We start from the raw sequence: 23,150 nt of genomic DNA, 5'->3' as shown, positions 1-23,150 counted from the left end.
ATGAAGGTTCAATATAGATTTTATTGGATAATAGGAGGGATGATAACTTTGTTTTAACAAAGTTTGTTGAGAAGTACAACTTGGTGATATAAGGACTTCTTCCATCTAGTACTTTATATTATTGATCCATTAAAACTTTATAAAAAGGTTTTTTTTTTAATTTGGTTTGCTAAAGGATATTGTCAATGATTGAGACTCAAAGTTCATCAATAGATTTTGGAAAAACTTTGCAAAAACTATATAAGTGACTTTGAAGCTCTCAAGTGGAAATTATCTTCAAACAGATGAGCAAATTAAACATGTGAATTAGGTGGTGAATGATATGCTACAATTTTATTTGTCTGTATTTTTTTTAATTTTTGAAACATTATTTTCATTTAACATAAAGATTTTACTAGTTATTTTCTTGTCCAAATATTTTGATTATGTATACTCTGAATATTCTGATTCTTTTTCTATTATAAATATTGGTAATGATTTGGTTTTCAGTCAATATATAGCATCTTAGCCTACATCATGGTTATTGCGCACTTCCCATTTTTTATGGCACTTAAAATCTAGATTGATTTGTATTTTTGGTTTTATTTTATATGCTAACTTTGAGCACTGGAAATTTTTTGAGCTCACTTTACTGCTGGAACTCTTCAGAATAGTACTTTTATTAACACTTCATTCCATCCCTTTTGTATTGCTGTTTGGATATAACTTACGGTGAGATAGAAACCCTAAGCAAATTGGAAACAGGCATATTCAGAGTTTTTGGAACAAATGATAGTTGCTGGAATGATCTTTTCACCAGGGGACTTTCAACATACTCTTCCTTTGGCATATACTACCATAGTTACTAATCTTATGATAAATGATCAACATGCTTTTGAAATTGCTTTTACTACAGTTTGTAATTAAAATTGTTGTTTTCTTCAGTACTAACACTTTATGTTTCCAATAAACAATTCCCATGGTCACTTTGACATTAGTTGTGTGATCTAGTCATATAGCATATTTTTGCCAACAGCTTGAACATTGGAACTCCAATGTTCATGATTCCTGGACTATATTTAAAATGTCTGATAAGAACTTATTAATGGCAATGCAAGCCAATATGCCTGAATACACTTTAGTATACTCCACCAAACAAAATCCGGCTCAATTATGCTATGGGCTTCAATGAACTGAAACACCTATTGCCACCATATCTCTACGTTTCTTTCCAAGTGAGCATTAATAATCTAAGCATATCTTTTATTTGTTGCAATGGTAGCCCAATGCCATGCAGAACTGAATCCTCAGCAGTCAGATCAGCATTCCCGTGTATCAACCATGTCCCTCGGATTCCAGCCAAGAATGCGAGAGAAGAACTTCAGGACAAGCGAGAAAACCTCAGCATACACGAAACAAAAGGTTCCAAGACGCGAAAATGCAGAGAAATCGCATTCGTCCAGCGAGAAAAACCTCGGGACAAGGAGAAAGTCTCGATATTTCTACCAAGACGCAAGAATGGAAATGGAGGTGAAATCCTACCTGAATCTAGCGAAGCCGCATCAATTTCCACAAAGATCGACCAGATTTCGAGCTTCGCTTCGGCGCCTGGTCGATCCATCAGCGCTCGTTGGGAGGGAAGTATCCAGTCGCCAGCTTAATCTCCGGTTGAGCCAACCCTAACTCTCTCTCTCCAAGAACCCTAAATAAAACCCCAGGGTTTTTTAGCTCCTCTTCGTCATGAGCATGGCGGCTCGGTTGCTCGCCAGGCGAACCAGCGCAATGCCGCCGGGGCTCGTCATCGCCAGAGGTATGGCCGTAGCTAGCAATCAGGAGAATGCGGCGGCGGCGGAGGAGTCGCTCAAGAGCTCGTGGTTCCAGAGGATCAAGGGCCTCTTCGTCCGTGACAAGCCAGCGGAATCAAAGCCGATGGAAGAATCGAAGCCACCGCTGCGAGCATCCATCGAGCAAGCGTCCAAGCCTTCCGAGAGTATCGCTTCTAAGATTGTCAACACTGTGAAATCGGCTGTAGCTCCAAGCGTCTATTCTATGGAAGGTAAGCTCTCTCTTTTTTTTCTTCGCTTGTTCATCGTTCTCTTTACTTCTCTTCCAGCCTTTGCTGACGAGCTCAAGAAGGCCCGGTACGCTGGCTCTCTTGTCAAGGGCGCTTCCAAAGAACAAATCTCCGCTATTCTCGAGAAGCAAGAGAAGATGATCCGAGCTCTAGCCACTTACAAAACAGAAGTAAGCTCTCTCCACTCTCTTTCCTGATCGATGAAGCTTTCTTCTTTCTTGCGTTGCTGTGTTCTAAAGCTGCAAGCTAGTAGTCAGTGAAGCTTGCGTGATCAAGTTTCTTGCTCTACCTCTTCCATCTTTTGCCTGGTTTTGTTTGAAGCAAGGGACAAATCACTGGCTTGCTTGATCAAGTTTCTTGCTCTACCTCTTCCAGTTTTTGCCTGGTTTTGTTTGAAGCAATGTAGTCTGATTTCCAGGTATACAGATATAAACAATGGTGTGTTGGGTGGGGATTCAGCAAATTGGAGCATCGCAGGTGGCCGAAGTAGCAGTGAAATGTAAAGCCCGAGCTGAGGAGGTGGAGGACATTCTCTCCAAGTACAAGTGGACCAAAGAAGCTCACAGCAAGGTGGAGAAGCTGAGAAAGGAAGGGAAGCCTCTCCCAAAGAGTTTTGATGAAGTAAGAGTTTCTCTCCTTTGCGATGAACTGTGTGACTGTCTTGACAAATGTTTTGGCCTTTCAAGGTGGAGGCCCTTATGGGTGGACGATGGAAATCGCCCAAGAGCGTCCCTATACTCAGTCGAAACCAGCTGTGCTCTTGCGGCTCTGGGAAGAAATACAAGCGGTATGGCTGTTCTTTGTGTTCTTCTCGCTGTAAACGGCCCAACTTTCAGGTGTTGTGGACAGACCGCAAGCATCTAGAACCGAATTTTCGCCATAGTTCTCCAGTATATTTCACGAATATGAAAAAAAAACACTGCAAAGTAGATTTATCAGAGAGTTTTTTTGGTTAACTCCCAAAAATAAAATAATTACTTAACGAATTTCATAATGTAATTCTAAACAATGTTATAAATGATCGAAGGGACCGTTAGCTGGTTTTTCCGGATAGAGTTGCCCTAAAATCAACGGCTGAGATTTCGATAAGACGATTTTTGACAAATATATAATATGCATGGGATATTCTTTTTCTGGAAGAAGCATGACTTCTAGGGTTTCCCTCGTATTAGGGCAATGCCAAAGGCGCGCGGAAGCGAGGGAACTCTCGGAGGCGCCAGGCGGTGACTGCGGCGCACGATCGCTGCTCAGGGTAGGCCAGGGTAGGATCGATAGATGAGATCGCTTCGGCAATAGCTGGGGCGGCGCTTGAGATTTTCTCGCAGCAGCGATGGCAACGCATGGGCCGGAGGCTTTGTTTGGTGGATTCCGTGGAGCTGACGGCTCCAGGCTCAGGAGAATGATGGATTCTTCTTCGTCACAGCGGCCTGTTCGTCCTCTCAGGAAGAGAGGCATAAGAGTGGTGGTGCTTGACGAGGATAAGAATGCTGGACGGGAGAAATTTGCTTGCTCGGATGAGGAGGAAGACGACGATTGTAAAATCACTGGCTGTTGGTTGCCTCCAAAGAGGCGCCAGTCGAAGAGAGTCGGCGCCAAGAGGCCTGTGAAGTGGAACTCAGCTGTAAGTGACCACACTGCTACTACCACTACTACTACTACTGTCGATCTCTCAGACTGTGAGGTGGAAATCGGTGCTCACAGTGACATACGCAAGCGGTGGGAAGAAGCCGCCGAGAAGAGAAAGAGGTATCAGTCTTTCCCGAAGGCAGGGAAAGCTGGCGATGGCGTTAGCGGTGCTCCAAGCGAGAGAAAGCACTCGTCAGGGGACGAGAGCGCATCAACTTCAAGGTGGAACATCAATGAGTCGGATGATGTTCACGTCCAGTCGATGTTTCACGATCAGGTGGAACCGGAAGTTGTGTTTAAGGAGCACAGACATACGAAGAAACAAGGCGCTGCCAATGGAACGTCTGGGGTGTACCAGGCGAAGGGAGAGCCAAGTAGCGGCAATAAGAATTTATTCAGCAGGGAGTTCAAGGAAGAATTAAGGAGGTGCCAGAGCCCGTTCTCCAATGGATTTGGAGACACGAGGAGAACACCGCCATTGAAGAAGGATCATGGAACCAATAGCGAGACAGCTACACAGAGCCTGGCCGAGAATTGTACACCCTCAAGTGATATCGTGACGGACAAATGTGGAGCGTCGGAGTTTATTGCCGATCGCGAGAAAGTCAAGGAGTCTGACGAGTTCAAGAAGGCTGACGAGGAGGAGTGGCAACGTCGGCAGGAAGAGCTTCAAAAACAGGTTGGCTTTTTCTTTTGCAGTTTATGGTTGTATGTAACGCTCGGCATCTTGTCTTGTTTAGGCACAAGAGGCCCAGAGGCTCAAGAAAAGAAAGAAAGCAGAGGCCGAGCGACAGCTAGCAATGGAAAGCAGGCAAAAACAACGAGTAGAACAGATTCGCGAGAATCAAATACAGGTAAAGCTCTCTTTTGTTCTTTTCTTTCTGGTCTTGGCTTTGTCGCTCACGTTGGCTCGGCGTTTTGCAGGAAATGAAGAACAATGGAATCAAGGAGTTGATGCGCGGACAAATTCAGAGCGAGCTGGAGCGAAAAGTTGCTGGCTGCCTGGACATGGCCACGGTTCTACATCGTCTTGGGATCGCTGTGGAGGGAGGGGTTCAATGTACTCCAGAACAGGCATGTCTTTTGTCATTTGCTCGTAAGGTGGCGCATTTTTTTCCCTTTGTTTAACATTGCTGCGAATCACTTGTAGGTGAATGCCGCATACAAAAAGGCTATCTTACGGTTCCATCCCGATCGAGCCGCCGCCACCGCGAACAATGATCCTCGGCGACAGGTCGAGGCCGAAGAGACATTCAAGCTCATCACAAAGATGAAAACATCCCTACAGCTCGTTCCTGCTTCCCTCAAGCCGCGCTCGGCTCGCAAGTGATAGGTCCGGGTAAACAGTGGCTAACACATATATACAAAACTTTTTTCTTCCAGTTGGAGTGTCTTTGGCCTACTTGCGCAGCTTGTCATTGTCTTTGTCAGCTGGCTTTGAGTGTCAAAGATTCGTGGCTGGATCCAGCTTTACTTTTATCAGATTAAAAGGGAAGTGGGGGTGGTAAGAAAGATCTTTGAGCTCTAAGAGTTTATTTTTTTCCAGGCCTCAAATATCTATGCAATCTATGACTTTGTCCATATGGGCTGACCTGCTGTTTTTGTTGTGTGCGAGTAAAGGTGGAGAGGCCGGGTTGGACTCCCTGTACGCTACTGGAAAATTTCCAACCTGAGCGAGCTACAGAGGCAGCAGCGAGCAGCAGTAGGAAGGTAAGCCTCCTTCAATGCTCTAGCTAGCTGTTTGTTTTTTCTTTTCTTTCCCTTCTTTCTTTGGTCCTCTGAATGCTGGACTACTAAACCATTTTGACGACTGGTCTCCTTCCAGGTGAACGGGAACGAACGAACGAACGAATGAACGAACGCTGCTCCCGTTTGGGGAATCGCGTTAATGCTGCTGCTGGGGGACGACTCGTGATCTCTCGCTCTCGCTCGCTCGCTGTCAAGGAGGTACGCTTTCTCGCGTTTCGACTTTTCAATTCTTTCTTACTTTCCTGGAGAGTGCGTCCTACGAATAGAGGAAGATCGTAGTCGTCTTGTTGGTGTTGTGAAGTGGTAGCTAGCGCAGTGTAGTTATTAGCTCGGGTACCAAGGAGATGTTTGGAGATGTTTGGTGATGTGATGGCATTTTGTTGTTTTGTTTGTGAGCGATGTTGAGTTGTGTGTTGTGTGTATGTGTGTGCGTGTAATGTCCGAGAGAGAGAGAGAGAGAGCTAGAGAGCTCCAGAGATTTGAATGACTGCGCAATGCACACATGCACGCTCACAGGTTTGGAAAAGTCCAAAACAGTGGTCTAAAGTGATGTTTGGAAAGGGCATTATTGGTGGAGCACAGTCTAAGTAAATGCCAACAATGGCTACTTGCATAGATGGAGCAGCGATTTTTTGCCCTCTCTCTTCTGGTGGTCAGATTTTCTTTGTTTGGAGTGAAAGCTTTTTTGATTTCTCAACTCACTAGGCCTGGTCGTTCTAGCTTTCGCTTTGGACGATTCGTCTCCATTTGTGTTCCCAATGATTGTAACATTTCTATGATTGTTTTGATTGACACTGTTCCCTTGCAAGGAGGGGTGTGTGTTTTTGTCAAGAGAATCGCATGCGTGTATGTATGGTGTTCTTCCAAGCCTCTTGGAAAACAATTTGTTTCCTTTTGTTTGTTTACTTTTTATGGGGATGCTGTTGAGATTGGATCGAATGGGAGCTTGTAAACATCCATATGCTAAAATACTTTTCTTTGTTTTCTCCAGGAAGGTTAGTTGGTTAGTGTCACTCACGAGATACAATGTGATATATTGCTGTTGGAAGGCTTCCACTTTCACACATCACCTCATAAGTTCGTATCCATCCATTTCCATCCAAGCATGCAATCTTGGGCCAATAAATTTATAAATCGCTAAGATCAGCCTCTATACAACTCCATGCTGCCTACCAATGACGTAGCAAAGCTCTGTAAAGTTCCAAAGCAAACCAATCCGGATACACTCAAATCCCTAAGAAAAAGTTTAAACACTTTATATAATTACAATTATTATTATAAATATTAATCTATTATTTGTTTTGAGTCGGTCAATGATCAAGCAAAAAAGGCCCATGAGATTTTTGGGGTGAAAACTTTAAAGAGAAGAGATCGCTCTTGGAGATCACATATCTATTTGTACTGGAGCACTCTAATGCTGCAGGTGACCCAGCCAAAGGGAATTAAAGTGGAGGATAGATCTTGTGTGCATGGATGGGTTGGAAAGTGTTTTGTGTGGAGTGGAAGTGGTAGGAATTTATAATTGGTGGCTGCTGCTGCAAAGTCAATTTCCTTTGCCCACATTCATGTAACTTTGCATCTCTCAATCATATATATAGCACCCCTTGTAGAATTTATGGAGTTCCTGATCAAAAGTATATAAAGAGCTTGACTTGTGCCCAACCCAGCTGTTGACATTGTCTTTAGACAGCAGAAGTATTCACTGGCTTTGACTTTTCACCACAGTGCAGGGATTTACAACTTGTAGCAAATAAAAAACACTACAGGGAGAGCCAGCCATCCAGCAAAGATTTCTAGTGTGTGTTGTGTTGTGGTTGTTTGAATCTTTTGCTTTTTGTTTCTTTCTTTCCAAGAAAATTTTCTCACTACTAGGAGTCCTTGTCTACTAGACTTTGGCTCTAATTCATAGACTAGAAGATCAAAAAAACATATGAAAGGAGTTTGGGGGGCATGTTTTTGGTATGCTCTCCCTCTAGAAATGACATGCACAACAGCACACCTGATAGCAAATAAAAGCATAAAAGCTCCATCCATTTCAATGTCAATACACATAATATTCGTCAACAATTGCAGGCAGGCAAGGAGGCACTGCTAAAGTAACAGCAGTAGCAACAGTGGGACTGGAAGAAAGCTACATTCTAGGAGTAAGAAGAAACATATACAGCCCGTATGTAATTATATTTGAGAAATAGAATATAAATTCCCAGTAAATCAATTAGTAACTTCTCTGTTCTCTTTCTCTCTGTTATGTTTGTCTAAAGTGCTCTTTTGAATGTTCAAACTTGCAGTACACTAAAGGTGTGAATGGTGGTTAATATGTTATATTAAGTAGGAAAGTGGTGGATCCAGAAACAGGCATCAAAAGAGGACAATGACTAGTCTCGGATTTATATATCAAAAAATATTATTTAATATTTGAAGAGAGGGAAGAGAGATTGACATCAAAATAAAATTTTGAGATCTTATTTTCCATACTAAATAAAAGTGTGCGTGCCACCACCGTACCCATCTAAAGCGTGAGGAGGAATCGATGAAAAACACACGCGCTCCTGAAAGGGTCCAGTCCAGTCCAGTCCTGGAAGGAAATCCTTACTACTTTCTCCACCACTGGAAAGAATTGAATTGAAGCTTCCAGTTTTTGCGATCGAAAGAGATCGCGTGTACGTATCCCTGTACGAGGGTCTACGTATATCACAGGGAATTTTAAAGCATCTTGAAGCGGTAGGCCGGACGCGTAGCTGCCAGTAGGTGGCGGTGGCCATAATTTAAGTTTTGGACAAGTGCATACAGATCTCTAGCTTAGCCATCTTCGGGGAAAGTGGCCAGTGGCCCATGTGACGGGTCACTGTGGCTCATGCAAACACTATCAGATACGGTAGGGCTTTTGGGCCACAGTGGTCCAAATCTCGGTAAACATTACAAGAATGTGGCGATCATATATGCGTGCCCAATGATTAAGAGTCATACGTAAGACAAAAAAGGCTCTTTTCTTTTTTCCCCAATTTTATTTTTATTATTTAGAGATCTTATATAATGAAAACGTATCATATAATCACAAGCGAAGTCTTTGGATTCGTGTAACTTTGATTATAATCTCAAGTGTTGGTCGTCTAAGCTCTTGGATTGTTAATTTACTGAATGGACCATTGGATCATGCCATGCAATGCTTGATCTATCATAGCTTCTAGACTTAAATCTCCATTCTCTCTTGTCTAAGTTGTTCCCAGCCAATATATATATGTCCCCTCCCTTATACTATTGCATTGCTCGATATAAAGAAGTGTTCTTGGCTATTTTCTGCTCGGCCTTGCGGTGGTTTTTTTCTCGACTAGTATAGAGCGTCGCAGCGGCGGCCCTTTCCCCTGCTCTTTCCTTGTTTAATTCGGCATAGATCCATCCCGTGATTCGCAAAATCGCTCTATCGATCCAACCACAAGTATATATATTGCGTGGCCAGTCCAATCCAACAAATTTGCTCGTAGCTCTTTTGTTTCTTTGTTGTTGTTGCTGGCTGCTGGCCAGGGTTTAAACTCTGCGAGCACTGCAAGGCCTTCCTGAGTGTGTGTCTCAGTGAAAGAAGAGAGAAAAAAAACTCCACTCCACTTCTCTCCACGCATAGATACAGCCGGAGTGTGTAAAGCTAGTTTTTCGAATAGTAGTAAGCAGCAGTAGAAGAGGAAGAAGGAGAAGGAAAGAAGAAGAAGAAGAAGAAGATTTATATTGTTTTTGCTTTGGGAAAGGCAAGCCATGGTGGCAATTGTGGCGAGTGTTTTTGCGTTAGTGGCGATGGTGGCTGGAATGTGGGATGCTTTGTCTCAATGGGGCATTTTGATATCACTCGCGAGAGCTTGGAGGCGCGAGAAGAATGCAAAGCTTCCAAGAGGCAACTGGTGGCTTCCCTGGCTTGGAGAGAGCCTCGACTTCTTCTGGAGGAGCCCTGACGATTTCTACAAGACAAGATTCTCAAGGTCCATTGTCAAAGTTCCAACCTTTTCTCAAGAAAATCTTCTCTCTCCTGATGATCTTCTTCTTCTTGTTCTTCTCTCTGTCTGGATGGTTTCTTTCGAATTCTCATGTTGGAATTTTGGTGGTGGCACAGATACGGGAGTATCTTCCTGTCACACATATTTGGGAGCACGACTATTGTGACATCAACTCCAGAGGAGGCCAAATTCATACTTGGAACTCGCCACAAGCTGTTTCGTGCCAAATACCCGACCTCAATCGACCGGGTGCTCAATCACCCCTTTTGGGAGGGCGATTTCCACTGCCGAGTCCGCAAAATTGTCCAAGCCCCCATGATGCCCGAGGTGCTCAAATCCCAAATCTCAAAGTTTGATAGCTTGGCAACTTGGACTCTAAACACATGGTCTCACGGTGATCATGTGATCACACATGCCGAGACTCGAAAGGTATAGTCTTTCTAAAATCCATCCTCGGCTCCACGATTCCATATCCCAAAGTTCCCTCACGAATTCTTTCTCCTTTCGATGATGCACGAACTTAAAGAGAAAAAAGTGGGTTTTAGCTGGCATTGTTCTTTTCCCATTCATCATCCTCGTAGAAGGATTGATCGAGTTTCACGAATGCAAGAAAATAATGCATTGATTTAGTTTTGATGTTTGGCTGCAGTTCTCGTTCCATGTCGCGCTCTACTTGGTTTGCAGTTTGGAGCCATCCGCGGAATCTATGAAAATGCTCGACGACTACGAATGTGTTGCGAAGGGAGCGATTTGCTTCCCGCTCAACGTCCCAGGAACAGGATTCCACTTGGCTCTCAAGGTGAAAACCATATTCGATTACATTATTTCATTCGTTCTCACATATATTATTCTTAAACCTTGACAGAAGAGCAAGGTCATACTCGAAGCACTGGACAATATCATCGCCCGGAGAAGGATGGAGAGAAGCGTCCACAACGATATATTGAGCTCGCTCCTCAACTCCAGCGATGAAAACGGGATCAAACTCACCACCGACCAAGTCAAGAATGTTCTCATCACTCTCCTCTTTGCGGGGCACGAGACGACGGGGGTCTTGCTCGTTTGGATCGTCAAGTACTTGACAGAGAATCCTCAAGTTCTCCATTTGGTCAAGGTAAATAATTTCCATCCATTTTAATTCTTTTTTTTTGTATATTTTTAAAAATATTTTTCTTTCCAGGAGGAGCAAGAGATCGTCAGGCAGTCCATGGCCGATGACAAGCAGCCGCTGACGTGGGCAAATGTACGAAACATGCCGTACACGCTCAAGGTATTTAAAGGGATCACTCTTGTTTGTTGGAACTTATGCCTCGCCCGAATCGTATCTAAATCTTGTGAGAAAACAAATGCAGGTCGTCCAAGAGACCCTTCGCCTCGCAAACGTCGCACCATTCTCTCCACGGGAAATTCTCGAGGACGTGGAATATAATGGTATCAAAAACCTTCACTGCAATACACTAGTATACTTATTTGTTTCTCTTTTTTGGCTGCTTTAGGCATCTTGTTTCCCAAAGGCTGGAGGGTACAAGTGTATTATCGCCACTTCCATCTCAATCCAGAGTACTATAAGGAACCTCTAAAGTTTGATCCATCTAGATTTGAGGTAAGGAAGAACATCATACTCAATACCTGTTGAATACTAATTCTTGTATACTAAATTATCATTGCTCTCTTTGTTGTAGGTGCCCCCAAAGCCAATGGTGTACACTCCATTTGGGAATGGAATAAGGCTTTGCCCAGGGAGTGAGCTTGTAAAGCTGGAAGTACTGATTTTCATTCACAGGCTGGTGACAAACTACAGGTATAATTTGGTTTTAACTTTTATTTAAGAGAAAAAGTGAGGAAAATAAAGAATTTTGAGCACTTCTTTCTTTTTGGTCAGTCAAAGCTTTGACTCCAACTTGGTTCTGATCATTTTCTTTCCCTCTTTGGTTTTTCAGCTGGCATGCAGTTGGAGCTGACAAGGGAATTCAATACTGGCCAACTCCCAGACCAAAAGGTGGCTATAAAATTAAGGTCCACAGCCATGCCCACTCATCATTCTCACAAGAGCAACTATAATAGCTAGATCCAGTTCAAGGACCAATGGGAGAGAAAAGAAAAAGGCCAAAAAAACGAGGAGAGAAGCTTCTTACGATTGATCGATAGATTTTTCGGTAGCGAAGATCAGTTCGCCGCTCGATTCGTTCCGTCTAGGCTAGAGAAAGAAACTTGGAAACAATAATCCCACTGTAAGTAAGAGGAATTCAAAGAGGCCAGGCGAAAGCAAGCCTGGAAGTTTGAGTCTCATCATCTCGGGGAAAAGAAGAACCAAACATAGAAAAAAAGGAAGAAATAGGCCAGACCTCAAACTGGAATCAATGACGCGAAGGCAGCCACCAGTGGAATCCATGTGGTTGCTGCGTTCTTCAGACACCAACATGGTACCATTCTTTAATCTTTATTCGCTCGTTCTCTCCTTTTTTTTTTGCCTGGCTGAATCGAAGGACACACCAAGTTGGCCACTGAAAGCAAAGGAGTGGAAACGTTTCTGAGATTGAGGTGACAAAGCAGCAAACAGGGAATACGCTGTCTTTGTTTTTCCTTACGACGTTGTTGCCAGGGACGAGTTTTGGATCAAGCGGTAGTACAGCAGCAACATTGTCGCAATGCAAGACCTGGAAAATGGAGTGAGAGGAGGAAAAGGAGAAGAAGGCCCTGTGTCATAACTTACAGGATCGCAAAAACGAAGAGGATGTTTCTCGGATCAACGGTTGAATGCCGGTGATGGCGACGACGAGAGTGAAGCTCGCCACGGTCTTCATCGCCATCTTTCCGCAGGTTGGGATTTGTCACTGGCAAAGTTGGCAATGCGGGGGACCAAAACGGTAGGATGTGCGTCAAAAGTTGCTTGTAGAAGGGCCCTGGTGGAATCAATCAATCAAAAAACGAATTTCCTTCGAGCAGAAATCCAGCTTACCACGACGGGCATATTTTCTACTGATTGCGTCCTCATCGTCACCATCATCGTCGATGTAAGGCATTGATCCTATGACAACCTTCTCCGGCCGGTAGGAATTTTTCCTTGCTAGAGAATTTGCCTGGAACACACGCAGAAAGAATCAGTGAACAGGAAAGCAAAAGACAGGGAAAGCCTGACCATTTGGGACGAAACATTGGGAGATGGCGAAGTATTTGCAGAGGTGGAGGCCACTGGAGCAGTAGATGACGGCTCATCCACAGCAGATATCTCGCTCACTGTCGAGACAGGTTGGTGGCCTTCAAGCGCGCTCTTCTCCGGGATCCCGATGGTAGAGACGAGAGGCATGGACGAAAACGCTGCCGGTGCGGCATCCGGATTCGTCAAGTCACCTCCCAGCAAAGTTCCTGCGAGGCCAGCCTGCAATGTCACAGTTTTTATTCTCAGTTAGAGACAGAATTCGAGAATTTGCAAAGAGTTACCTGTGCTATCGCTTCCCTGAGTTTCAAAGGAAGACCAACGTTGAAGTTTCGAAAGTTCTTTGGCGGTGGAGGCCAAAGCTGATTCAAACGAGTCACAGCTTAAACCCATAGCTTACGAGACCGGAATAAAAAAAAAGAAATTCTTACCGGCAAGCCACACTCTGGACATCCATAACCAGCCGGAGCTGTATGATCTGGGAAGCTCTTGAGGTGTGACTCCAAGCAGGAAGAATGCAAAGCATCTGTAGAAGAGAAGCTCGCGTTAAGTCGAAGCAAAGACAAAAGAAGAAGAAGAAGAACTCACGTAGACATCCCAGTCTGGACACCGCTTGATCTTCACGAAGCTCCTCATCGCAAACGCTACATTTTGGAGGCCACGAGTAGTCAGGGTCGATCACCCACTCGGGATAAGTTCGCACCTAAAAGATTCCCATCACAACAGCCGCTGTGAGAAGAGATCGCTAGCTGGAAGAGGAAAAATCGATCTACAGAGCTCGCGCGCTCACTCACTCACTCACTCACCACGCAAATCTTGTGCTGATCCGCGCACACGCATTCACCGCAGAGCGCGAGAGAGTGGCAATAGCAGTAGATTCGCGTGGCCTGCCGCGCCCCTGGATGGATTGAGTTAGAGATCCTCGCAGAACGAGGACAGGACTCACCTTGCGGCACGCGCAGACCACCATCGCGGATCGCCGATCGCCGATCGCCCTAGAACGCGAAACCCTAAAGAGCCCTAAAAACAGAGCATTTCAAATGTTTACTTTTCCAAGGGCTCTAGATCTTGGAATTTTAGGGCTAGGCTAGGGTTTGGGCAGAGAAGGGGGAAAGGAAGATGATGGAAGGCGCCGTGGAGGCAGATCCAGTGTCCACTGCTGCGCAATGGCGGAGCTCCGTGTCGCGCAAGCTCCAGCAGGTGTTGGATCGATGGACGCCATTCCCGATGTGGCGCTGGCTGGGGACGCTGGTGGCGGCGTCGATCTATGGCATCAGGGTGTACTACCTGGAGGGATTCTATGTCATCACGTACGCTCTGGGGATCTATCTTCTCAATCTCCTCATCGGATTTCTCTCGCCGCAAGTGGATCCCGAGTACGAGGGCCCGGTTTTGCCGCACATTGTCAAGGAGAGCGATGAATTCCGGCCGTTTATGAGGAGGCTCCCGGAATTCAAGTGCTGGTAAGCTGGAATTCTTCTTCTTTTGTGCGAAGAGTGTCATCTTTGCTCGATTCCTTGCTCAAGGTCTGATTTTTTCTCCATCTTCTTGCAGGTATGGTTTGACGAGAGCTATCGGCATTGCTTTCGTGATGACCTTCTTCCCGATATTCGACGTTCCAGTGTTTTGGCCAATCCTGGTGATCTACTGGGTCGTGCTTTTGTTCCTCACGATGAAGAGACAAATACTTCACATGGTGAAGCATAGATACATTCCATTCTCCATCGGTAAACAGGTAAAAACCATTTTATTTTCCTTCCGTCTCGTGGAGTAAAAGTCTGATTTTTTTTCTCGTTTCGTGTTGTTTTGGTTGATCCACAGCGCTACAGCGGGAGGGCATCGTCTTCTGACAAGGCAAGCACTTCTACAGATTAGAAAAAAAAAATGGTACCCAAGCTCGAAAAGAATGCATTTCGATTCATTCATTTCATTCGCTCGCCAGTCTTAAACCAGTCTTAAACCATAGCTTTCTCTTTCTTTCCAGTGACAACCAGCCGATCTTACATCGAGTTTTTCTTGCTTTGGCTCTCAGGAGGAAGACCATCCCGAGACTCCCAGTTTTGATGAATCTAATCACGATGACGACCAGGCCTGATTGATCGATCGCTCGATCCATCCAATCTTCTCCCGCGAGAAGATTAAACATGGATCTCTTTTGTAAAGCTGTGCTTCTATAGGAGAGAGGAGAAGCTCCACTTTCACTCTCGCTTCTATCTGTTAGAACAAAACCATAGTTTTGACGCTCTTAAGTTTCGAGCCCCGGACCGACATCACGCTGCCTACGTGGAACAGCGACCTCTGTACGGCACCAATGGGGCGCGAGCTCTTCGTACGGAGCCTTGGAGGAAAGCGCAGCATAAATTCCAATGGAGGCCGGACTGTTTATCCGCCGCGACGAGAGCTCACAGGCAAGTTTAAAGTCGGTTGTTTTGAGGTGAATCCATGCATAAAAGTCCCTCTTTTGGTGGTTTTCTTCCAGGCAGGAAGAATGGCGGCTCTAAGTTGCGGCTTTCACTTGTCCGGATCTTCGCCCTCGTCGTCGCAGCTCGCGAGAAGAATGCTGGAATTCAGTGGCAGGACGAGAATCTGGCTGAGGAGGAGCTCCTTTGCGCAGGTATTTGTTTCTCTCCTCCATTCCTAGCTACCAAAGTTCCTTTTCTTCTTGCGTTCTTGCTGGCTATGGTGACAGAGTTTATCGGAAACTTACAGGCACAGCCAAAGACGTCGGCTCCTCGGCCCAGCGTCATCAGGGCGTTCTTGGTTTCCGACGATCGAGCAAGATCGAAGAGCTCTCCTGCGCCTTCTTCCGGCAAGAGCAGTAATCTATCGGCTTTGCGAGTGAGTCAGCTCAAGAGAGTTTTAGATGCAGGCGGTGTGGATTACCGTGACTGCCTCGAGAGAAAGGAGCTCGTCGAGAGGCTGGAGAAGACCAAGAACTTCATTCCTCCTGCTGCGAAGAGGCTGCTGCAACAATACCTCGAGGGCGCTGAGCCTCCGCCGCATCTCTCTTACGAGCTCCTCCATGGCTCTTCACCCCCTGTAGAAGGTAAGTCTTTTTCTTTAGCCATAGTTTTTTCTTTTGTTTGCTTGCGTGAGGCACGACTTTGCTCGACGTGTTTATCTGTTTGGAGGTTAGACTTGTTCGCAGTACGACTTTGGACTCAAAAATTCTCTTTTTTCTCACAGATTGGTGGCTGGACGCCGAGAAGAACAGCATAAAACTCTTCCAAGACTGCAGCCCCTCCGTGGCTCACATCACAACGCTTCGACTCGGCAAAGACATGTCGATGAATCCCGTTGAGATCCCTCGAGGAACTGGCAGCGGATTCGTGTGGGACAAAGATGGTCATATCGTCACGAACTATCACGTCACCATGAACGGCGAACGAGCTCGAGTAACACTCTCAGATGCCAGCACTTGGGACGGAACTCTGGTTGGATATGCGAAGAACAAGGACCTCGCAGTGCTCAAGATCTCGGCACCGCCATCCAAGCTAAAACCAATCAGCGTTGGTACTTCACAGGTGCTCCTCACTTCTTTCTTGTTTTCTTGTTTTTCTTCCCAGTTCTTGACAGTTTCTACTTGATCCAGGGACTCCAAGTTGGCCAACACGTACTCGCGATTGGAAATCCTTTTGGACTCGACAGAACACTCACGAGTGGAATTATCTCCGGTGTCGGCAGAGATATCAGAAGCATCGGTGGAAGGATCATTCGTGGTGTGATCCAAACCGATGCTTCGATAAATCCTGGAAACTCTGGAGGGCCTTTGCTGGATTCACAAGGACGACTGATAGGCGTGAACACTGCGATTTACTCGCCGACCGGGGCCAGCGCCGGTGTTGGCTTTGCGATCCCGGTGGACACCGTGCGAAGGGTGATAAACCAGATTATTCGCGATGGGAAAGTTGTGAGGCCGGGCTTGGGGATTGTTTGTGCGAGTGAGAGCCAGACGAGGCAGCTGGGAGTGACTGGAGTTTTGGTGCTGGGATTATCTTCAAACGGTGCTGCTGCTCAAGCGGGTTTGAAAGGTTTGTGAGACACACAACTTTGGTGGTTTTTTTTTGTTTTTTCCATCTTAGAAACTTCGGTTTCTTTGCGTGGCAGCTACGTCAAGAGATGAGAATGGAAGATTGGTTCTTGGAGACGTCATCGTTGCTATCAATGGCGAGGTTCGTGACAAGTCTCTTTCTCTCCTTGTTTAAAGTTATCTTTCTTCGCAGGCCGTGAAAACCGTGGAAGATCTTCTCGCACTGATCGACGAGCGCTGCATCGAAGAAGTCGTGAGGGTAAGCAGCTCTAAATTCTCCTCACTCCTCTCCAATTATACTTCGCTTCCAGGTGAGCGTCAAGAGAGGGAGCTCCATACAAGACTACTACGTAACACTCGAGGAGCTAGAAGAATAAAAGAGATCCACGAAATGGAAGAAGAAAAAAAGGAGAAACCTTTGTAAGATACTATCACGTTGTAAAGAAAGACCGAGCAAAAAAATGGAGAAAAAAAAAGATTTTTGCTGTAAAAAAGAGTGTAGTTTTGTGAAAAAGAGAGTGTAGAGATAGAGAGGAGAGAGCCTGTAAATTATCACTTGCCCTGTGAGGTAGAGTCAGAGGCTGTGGTAGCGGCGGCGGCGGCGACGGTGGTGGCAGTGGTGGCGGTGGTGGTAGCGGCGGTAGCTGCAGTAGCGGCGGCGACGGAGAAGCCCGAGTGGTGGGAGTTGGCGGCGGCGGTGGCGGCAGCGGCAGCGGCGCTAGTGGCGGCGGCGAGAGCAAAAGCTTCGTGTATGTGCGCGAGCTGGGCCTGGAGACACGCCACCCTTTGCTGGAGCACGGAGATGACACCGACGCAGCCATAGATTGGATCTTTCACTCGCATGTCCGCCTCGTACGCCAAAGTGTTGACGCAATCCTCGCGGAAGCAGACGGGGAGCTCGTTGAGCATCTTGCTCACGTTGGAGACGCCGAAGACCTTGTGAACGTTGGCGAAGCGCTCGGGCTGGTCCGGCGGGAAGTATGGCGCGAACAGGCACTCGGGCGTGCAGCGCCGCCGGAGGTTTCGGCAAGCTGCGCAGGCGGAGGTGGCGCTCGACTGCTGGTGGTGGTGGTGGTGGTGGTAGTGGTGGCTGTGGTGGTGATTTTGAGTTTGGTGGTGATTTTGGAGGTGGAGGGAGAGATTTTGGTGGTGGGAGGAGAGATTTTGGGGGTGACTTTGGAGATTTTGGTGGTGGTGGTCGTGCCGCTGCTGCTGCTGCTGCTCCGACATCTTTTTTTACTTTGTCTTTTCATCCGACTCCCGGCATTTTGCGCGACCAGCTTCCGCAGCTTCAGTTGAAATGTCAGTTGATTGGCCACTGAACAATAACCGTTTCAAAGCCTTCGTTTTTCCCTCTTTTTTGTTTACTTATGCTGATTTGTAATTATAATTTCACTTTAATTCCATTCTATGAAATAAATAAAACTACATTTGCTCAGTCACAGTAGCAGTCACAGAAGATATTGGTGATATATCAATGTATTCTGCCACGTCATCTGATTATACAACATAAAGAAACTTCAGTTTTTACGAAAGCCCTATTTCTTGGTGCTTTGTATATCAAAATTGTATGTTTTTACAGTTTAGTTACAAAATTGCATGTAAATGATCTCTGAATGAATAGTTTGCCATACTTTATTCACACATCACAATTTAATCTTTTTTGGCTCTATCATTCTAATGTTTAATATTATTTCCCAAGTTTTGGCTGCTGGAAAACCAATTTTAAACTCATCTTCCTTGCTTTTGCTTGATCCTGGAGCTTTTTCATTGTCAATTCGTGTTGTGAACTTGATAAATTCCTCATTACCCAAGGATGTTTCTTCACTTTCCGCAAAGACAGCCTCTTCTCAGAGTCCATGTTGAGCAAATGCAAAATAAGTTTCTTAGCTTGGTCACTCATACTTATCCAGTCAAAAGGGCTTGTTGACAAATTTTTCAAACATCTCAATCTCTTCTCGATTTCCCGTGATGCCAGCTTTGGAAATGCACACTTCCCAGACAACATTTCATAAAGGACAATCCCCACACTCCACATGTCAACCCTCTCATCATAAACACAGTCAGGAGATGACATCTCAGGAGCCTTATACCTCTATGTCCTAACCATCCCCCTCATGATTATACCTGGTGGAGACCCCTTCTTTGAAAACCTTAATGATGTTCCAAAGTTTGCCAATTTTACATTCCCAACAAAGCTCTTCCCAAACCCTAGAAGGATGTTTCCAGGCTTGATATCCCTGTGAGCAATGCCCCTCCTATGCATCTTGTGCACTGCCTTGGTCATATGCTTGATCACAATTACAGCTTCATGCTCGTTAAGCCTCTTTTTTTTTAGTAGTACATCCTTTAGCAAGCACTGGCACAACTCCATGACAAGGTGGTAGTAATCCTCATCCTTGAAAACCTCCACAAGCTCAGGTACCATGGCTCCACTATTGCTCTTCGTTTTATGGTTACTTGATCAATGATGGTTGAGAGATGCACCAGTGCCTCGATCTCCACCTCAGCTTCCTCTCGCAGGCCTTCATTCGAGAGTGTGTCATCGATGATTAAATCCTTGCTTGAGTAGTTGCTAATTCAAATTGACTTACATGCGAAAAACTTACTGTCTGCCTTGCATTTAATCTTATACATGATAGATTGGCCACCACAACCAAACTCTTCCTCAACAGTATAAAAATTGTTTATATCACTAGCAAAATACTCTAACAAAAAGGATTGTGTAAACCCTAATAAAAGGATTACCCTAACAAAAAAGATTGCGTAAAGGCAAATATATTTCTCCATTAGTCTGAGGATACTTTAAAAATAAAAAATATATTTCTAGACAATAAATAACTTTTAATTTTCTAGAAACCCGCGGGGGACCCATGCTTCCTGTAGTCACTGACGCCAGTGATCCTCCCAAAGTAGACAGTGCTGTTATTAAGAGAGGGCTTGTGATTTATGGCCGGGACGTGAAGATCGTGGAGGACGAGCTGCGTGACGCAGTAGCCTGTCGTCTCCACAACCTTGTGCTGCCTCGCTGACAATCCATCTCTGATCACCTCTGGAACTTCCACGAGCTCGTTTGTTACCAGCGTCCAGTCCTCGCATTCGACCTCGTTTGGGACAAGCTGCAAGGCAAACAAAGAGAAAAGTTTCAGCGAGGAAGAGAAACGTTTTCCTTCCCCGACCTGGTGGTGGACGCGCGGAGTCGTGACCGAATGCAAGGCGTCCTTGCCACGAACGAAATAGTTTAGAAAGACTTGAGCAACGCCAGTGATGATTTTAATGCCGCCGCTTGCCCCTAGCACGGCTCTCAGCTGTCCATCCTGCATTGTTTAAGTCAGAGATGGCGTTTCGGGCATACAAAGGCTAAGAGAGAGCATTTACCTGCAAAACTATAGTGGGGGACATGGATGAAAGTGGTCTCTTGTTGGGGGCGACGAAGTTCACTTCGGCCGGAGGAAATTCGCCTCGCACCACGGCTTTCGGAACAGCAAAATCGTTCATTTCGTTGTTCAGCAAGATACCCGTGGATTTCGAAAGCAGCATGGATCCAAATCGCCAGTTCACCGTGGTAGTCATTGACAACGCATTCCGATCCTGGTCGATGATTCCAAAATGGCAAGTGCCGTGATCAACCAGTTGGTTCCATCTATATTGATCAATGCACCTAATGGTCAGCAAAAGAAACGGAGAGAAACTTTCTGCTTACTTGCTTCCATAGTGCTCTGGCCCAAAGGTTGTGTTATCCAGAATAGACGTGTAAAGCTTCACGGCAAAGTCGGGAGAAAGCATGTCTTGCATTACACGCGAGATGTTGGCAAAGCCCGGATCTCCAAGGTTCATTCGCACCGCGTAGGCGTGCTTGAAAGCCTCGACGAGCCGGTGGTAGAATAAATCATCCGGCACAGAAGCGAGATCGTCAAAGTTGGAGAGGATATTAAACACCTGCACGTCAAGTGTGAGCAAAGAGACAAAAGAAACATTCTATAAAAAAATGGAAAGATACCAGTGCTAGCGTAGCCCCTCCCGAAGATGGAGGAGGCATTCCAAGAACAGTGAGTCCCATAACATCGCTTGTCACAGCTTCTCTAACGGCAGTTTCGTAGTCTCGCAAGTCGTCAATCGTGATAATTCCTCCAGCTGCTTGGACGTCCGCTGCTAGCTTCTCGCCGATAACACCACCGTAGAGAACACCCGGCCCTTCGTTGGCAATCAGCTCCAGCGTCCTGGCCAGCTCCTCGTTGCGAAGAACATCACCAGCTTTCACCAGCTTCCCATTCGGCGAGAGGAACTGTCGAAGCGTTCTGTGGGCTAGAATCCCCTTGAGACTCTGAGCAATCTCAAATTCCAGGTAAGCTGTTACCACGAATCCATCCCGGGCTAGCTTGATGGCCGGCTCGAAGAGCGATTTCCAGGGCAGCCTTCCAAAGTGCTGCCACGCGAGGTGGAGTCCAGCGAGCTCGCCAGGAACTCCCGCGGACAAAGCACCATCGACTTTAGAGGATGGGTTCTTTGCGTACATGTCCTGGAAAAAAAGAGAGAGGAGTTCTTCGTGGATGGAATGCAATGAAAGAAAGAAAAAGAATTCCAAGTACCTTGGATGCCGCGGCTGGGGCGGTCTCGCGCATGTCATAGGCGATGGCGGAGCCATTGGCGAGTCGCAGGAGCAAGAACGCGCCGCCGCCAATGCCACTGGACATGGGATTGACGACGCCCTCGCAAACGGCCGTGGCCACGGCAGCGTCGACCGCATGGCCGCCCCGGGCAAGCGCATCCCTTCCGACGATGGAGCAGCGCTCGTCGTCCGACGCCACGACGCCATTGTCCGCCTCGCAGATCTGGCCGCCGCCGGCGCTCGCTAGCGATCGTATTGGCGATGGCGCCAGAGAGTCCCTCGCATCGATGATCTTGACACCAAGAACCACGATCGCGATGGTAGAAACAGCTGCGACCACATTCCAGACAGATATTTCGATGGAAATTTCGACCAGGAGCAACGAATCTCTCCATTCTTACCAGCGACAAGCACGCCAAGAACAGTGAAAATCCTCGGTCGCTTGGAATCCATGAGAGATCGGCTCGCGCGAGCTTGGATTCCTCGCTCGCCAAGGAGCGCCTCGTCCATTGCTCGTCACATGCAAGGCAAAAAACTTTCTCACTCAAATAGGGCCTTTCAAGTTGGACTTACAAGGTCTCGAGTTGAATCACGAGGACAAATAAGATCTCAAGTTCGATTCTCGAGAAAATTTCCGGAGTAGTTCCCTATGCTTGGTCGTTTCTCTAGAGAAATTTTTAATGTTCTTGGTCGTTCCAAATTAGTAACATGTTTTATTTGGTCTGGCCATTTATCGTTGGCGTCCGAAAGCTTTGGATAAGCTGATATCACAGGAGACGACATTGAGCTCCAGCATGGAGTCGCCAATGCAAGGTACTTATGGTTTTATATTCTTGCTGATGCCTGGGAATGGATGTTCAGGAGCACAAACAAAGGATTATAAACTTCATCGTGCCAGCAGTCATACTTTTGGCTCTTGCTTGCATCTAGCGATTTGTAGTTTATTCTCATAAAAATCACTAGGGATTAAGATGAACAAGCCACTTCAGTTACATGTGCTTCAGTGCCGCTCGAGGTTTTCACAGCGTTTTTGAGCTGGAATGAGAAGATTCTCCTCCAAAAAGCAAAGCAAAAGCCGACCATTTAGCCCTAGGGGAAAAAGATTGGAGATGAAGATGCGGCAAGGTGGCAAGCGCAATCGCGGTCGTCTTCTGTGGCAATTTCATCTTTGTCGCTCTTCCCTGCGCACCGGAGTTTTATCACAAGGTTTGCTGGAACTTGGAGGCCAGATCCTTGTACATGTTCTGCTAGCAACGTCAAAAAGAACAGAAAACAAGCAAGGAAATATTATTTCCAGCGCAGGACCTTCCTCGTAATCTGTTGCAAAGATCTTCCACGCCTGATTGACTGCATCCACCCGCCTCTTCTTGTTCTTGCTTGTTGCCCCATTGTCTATTTCCTCTGACATGGGAAAGTTTTGTAAGAGTCCACCAGATGCATGCATGAATAAACAGCAGACCTTTGTTGTTCCTGCAATTCGAATGGAAATCAGCATAAAAATGGAAAAAAAAAAAAACAAATCTACCAAGCTTTGCAAGAACAAATAGAATCAGAATCACTGGCATGTAAGCTCTCCAAATAGAAAGAAATTATAGAACGAAAGTGCTGCAAGCTCAAGGCAGAAAAAAAAATTTCCAATAAAAAACAAAGAAAACAAAAGAAAAAGCCGTACATCATCTCTTGCAAGCAGTCTTGCTCGATCGGATGGTGTTCCAACAAAAATATCCAAAAACCTAGCATGCTCATAAAGAATTGAAAGAAGCTTATTTGATGTAAGAGTTGGGATCAAACAGATCTTCCCGTTTCCTTTGGCATGTATGATCTTCTTGATCTCACAATTCACGTATGGATTTCAGGAGTGAGAAATGCTGGAAGAAGCTTGGAACTTGTCCTCCATCATCCAGAGAGTTGTGTTTTTTGGTCACCACTATCCTAGAAAGTGA

General features: G+C 45.9%; 8 protein-coding genes across 15 annotated transcripts; 6 read left to right on the top strand and 2 right to left on the bottom strand.

Moving 5' to 3' along the window:
- Positions 1–1,687: 1,687 nt before the first annotated feature.
- On the top strand, positions 1,688–3,044 carry LOC9648046. The gene is made up of 5 exons (XM_002980377.2): positions 1,688–2,035; positions 2,093–2,223; positions 2,513–2,674; positions 2,740–2,840; positions 2,890–3,044. Exons 1-5 carry the CDS (start codon positions 1,720–1,722, stop codon positions 2,915–2,917), a joined length of 738 nt encoding a protein of 245 aa, XP_002980423.1. The 5' UTR covers positions 1,688–1,719; the 3' UTR covers positions 2,918–3,044.
- A 177-nt stretch (positions 3,045–3,221) lies between these two features.
- Positions 3,222–6,569, top strand: LOC9648045. Of its 2 annotated transcripts, XM_024685402.1 has the most exons (7): positions 3,222–4,358; positions 4,420–4,533; positions 4,604–4,753; positions 4,830–5,183; positions 5,300–5,389; positions 5,505–5,626; positions 6,420–6,569. In XM_024685402.1, the coding sequence occupies exons 1-4, from the start codon at positions 3,384–3,386 to the stop codon at positions 5,007–5,009; spliced, it is 1,419 nt and encodes a 472-aa protein (XP_024541170.1). In that variant the 5' UTR covers positions 3,222–3,383; the 3' UTR covers positions 5,010–5,183; positions 5,300–5,389; positions 5,505–5,626; positions 6,420–6,569. The 2 variants fall into 2 exon arrangements, with proteins under 2 accessions (XP_024541170.1, XP_024541169.1); XM_024685401.1 differs by having other exon boundaries at positions 4,830–5,389.
- A 2,139-nt stretch (positions 6,570–8,708) lies between these two features.
- Positions 8,709–11,700, top strand: LOC9647684 (abscisic acid 8'-hydroxylase 4). The gene is made up of 9 exons (XM_002980375.2): positions 8,709–9,396; positions 9,528–9,840; positions 10,061–10,210; positions 10,277–10,525; positions 10,592–10,681; positions 10,764–10,842; positions 10,908–11,014; positions 11,094–11,212; positions 11,352–11,700. The coding sequence occupies exons 1-9, from the start codon at positions 9,176–9,178 to the stop codon at positions 11,470–11,472; spliced, it is 1,449 nt and encodes a 482-aa protein (XP_002980421.2). The 5' UTR covers positions 8,709–9,175; the 3' UTR covers positions 11,473–11,700.
- Positions 11,701–11,818: 118 nt separating this feature from the next.
- LOC9648044 (zinc finger protein-like 1 homolog) lies at positions 11,819–13,591 on the bottom strand. Its single transcript, XM_002980221.2, has 9 exons — positions 13,515–13,591; positions 13,375–13,455; positions 13,157–13,271; positions 13,000–13,094; positions 12,853–12,930; positions 12,551–12,790; positions 12,371–12,491; positions 12,125–12,314; positions 11,819–12,068 (listed from the first exon to the last, which is right to left on the bottom strand). Exons 1-9 carry the CDS (start codon positions 13,536–13,538, stop codon positions 11,996–11,998), a joined length of 1,017 nt encoding a protein of 338 aa, XP_002980267.1. The 5' UTR covers positions 13,539–13,591; the 3' UTR covers positions 11,819–11,995.
- Positions 13,592–13,633: 42 nt separating this feature from the next.
- On the top strand, positions 13,634–14,774 carry LOC9648043 (protein RER1A). Its single transcript, XM_002980374.2, has 4 exons — positions 13,634–14,031; positions 14,123–14,303; positions 14,390–14,422; positions 14,601–14,774. The coding sequence occupies exons 1-4, from the start codon at positions 13,688–13,690 to the stop codon at positions 14,661–14,663; spliced, it is 621 nt and encodes a 206-aa protein (XP_002980420.2). The 5' UTR covers positions 13,634–13,687; the 3' UTR covers positions 14,664–14,774.
- Positions 14,775–14,830: 56 nt separating this feature from the next.
- On the top strand, positions 14,831–17,092 carry LOC9647683 (protease Do-like 1, chloroplastic). 7 transcript variants are annotated; one of them, XM_024685183.1, is made up of 8 exons: positions 14,831–14,976; positions 15,048–15,182; positions 15,278–15,614; positions 15,755–16,092; positions 16,161–16,599; positions 16,676–16,740; positions 16,792–16,857; positions 16,910–17,092. In XM_024685183.1, the coding sequence occupies exons 1-8, from the start codon at positions 14,935–14,937 to the stop codon at positions 16,973–16,975; spliced, it is 1,488 nt and encodes a 495-aa protein (XP_024540951.1). In that variant the 5' UTR covers positions 14,831–14,934; the 3' UTR covers positions 16,976–17,092. The 7 variants fall into 7 exon arrangements, with proteins under 7 accessions (XP_024540951.1, XP_024540950.1, XP_024540949.1 ...); XM_024685182.1 differs by having other exon boundaries at positions 14,869–14,976; positions 15,258–15,614; XM_024685181.1 differs by having other exon boundaries at positions 14,869–14,976; positions 15,048–15,386; positions 15,438–15,614.
- Positions 16,990–17,920, top strand: LOC112349956 (serine, glycine, tyrosine and glutamine-rich protein-like). The gene is made up of 3 exons (XM_024685260.1): positions 16,990–17,018; positions 17,216–17,643; positions 17,727–17,920. Exons 1-3 carry the CDS (start codon positions 16,990–16,992, stop codon positions 17,918–17,920), a joined length of 651 nt encoding a protein of 216 aa, XP_024541028.1.
- A 1,440-nt stretch (positions 17,921–19,360) lies between these two features.
- Positions 19,361–21,747, bottom strand: LOC9647680 (glutathione hydrolase 2). Its single transcript, XM_024685178.1, has 7 exons — positions 21,609–21,747; positions 21,188–21,537; positions 20,599–21,117; positions 20,302–20,537; positions 19,977–20,241; positions 19,778–19,915; positions 19,361–19,717 (listed from the first exon to the last, which is right to left on the bottom strand). Exons 1-7 carry the CDS (start codon positions 21,715–21,717, stop codon positions 19,451–19,453), a joined length of 1,884 nt encoding a protein of 627 aa, XP_024540946.1. The 5' UTR covers positions 21,718–21,747; the 3' UTR covers positions 19,361–19,450.
- Positions 21,748–23,150: the final 1,403 nt, after the last annotated feature.

The sequence above is a fragment of the Selaginella moellendorffii genome, unplaced genomic scaffold (genome assembly GCF_000143415.4).
Source record: "Selaginella moellendorffii unplaced genomic scaffold, v1.0 SELMOscaffold_44, whole genome shotgun sequence".
Classification (NCBI taxonomy): Eukaryota; Viridiplantae; Streptophyta; class Lycopodiopsida; order Selaginellales; family Selaginellaceae; genus Selaginella; species Selaginella moellendorffii.
Note: the sequence above shows the minus strand (reverse complement) of the source record. Positions and strands in the feature narration are given on the sequence as shown.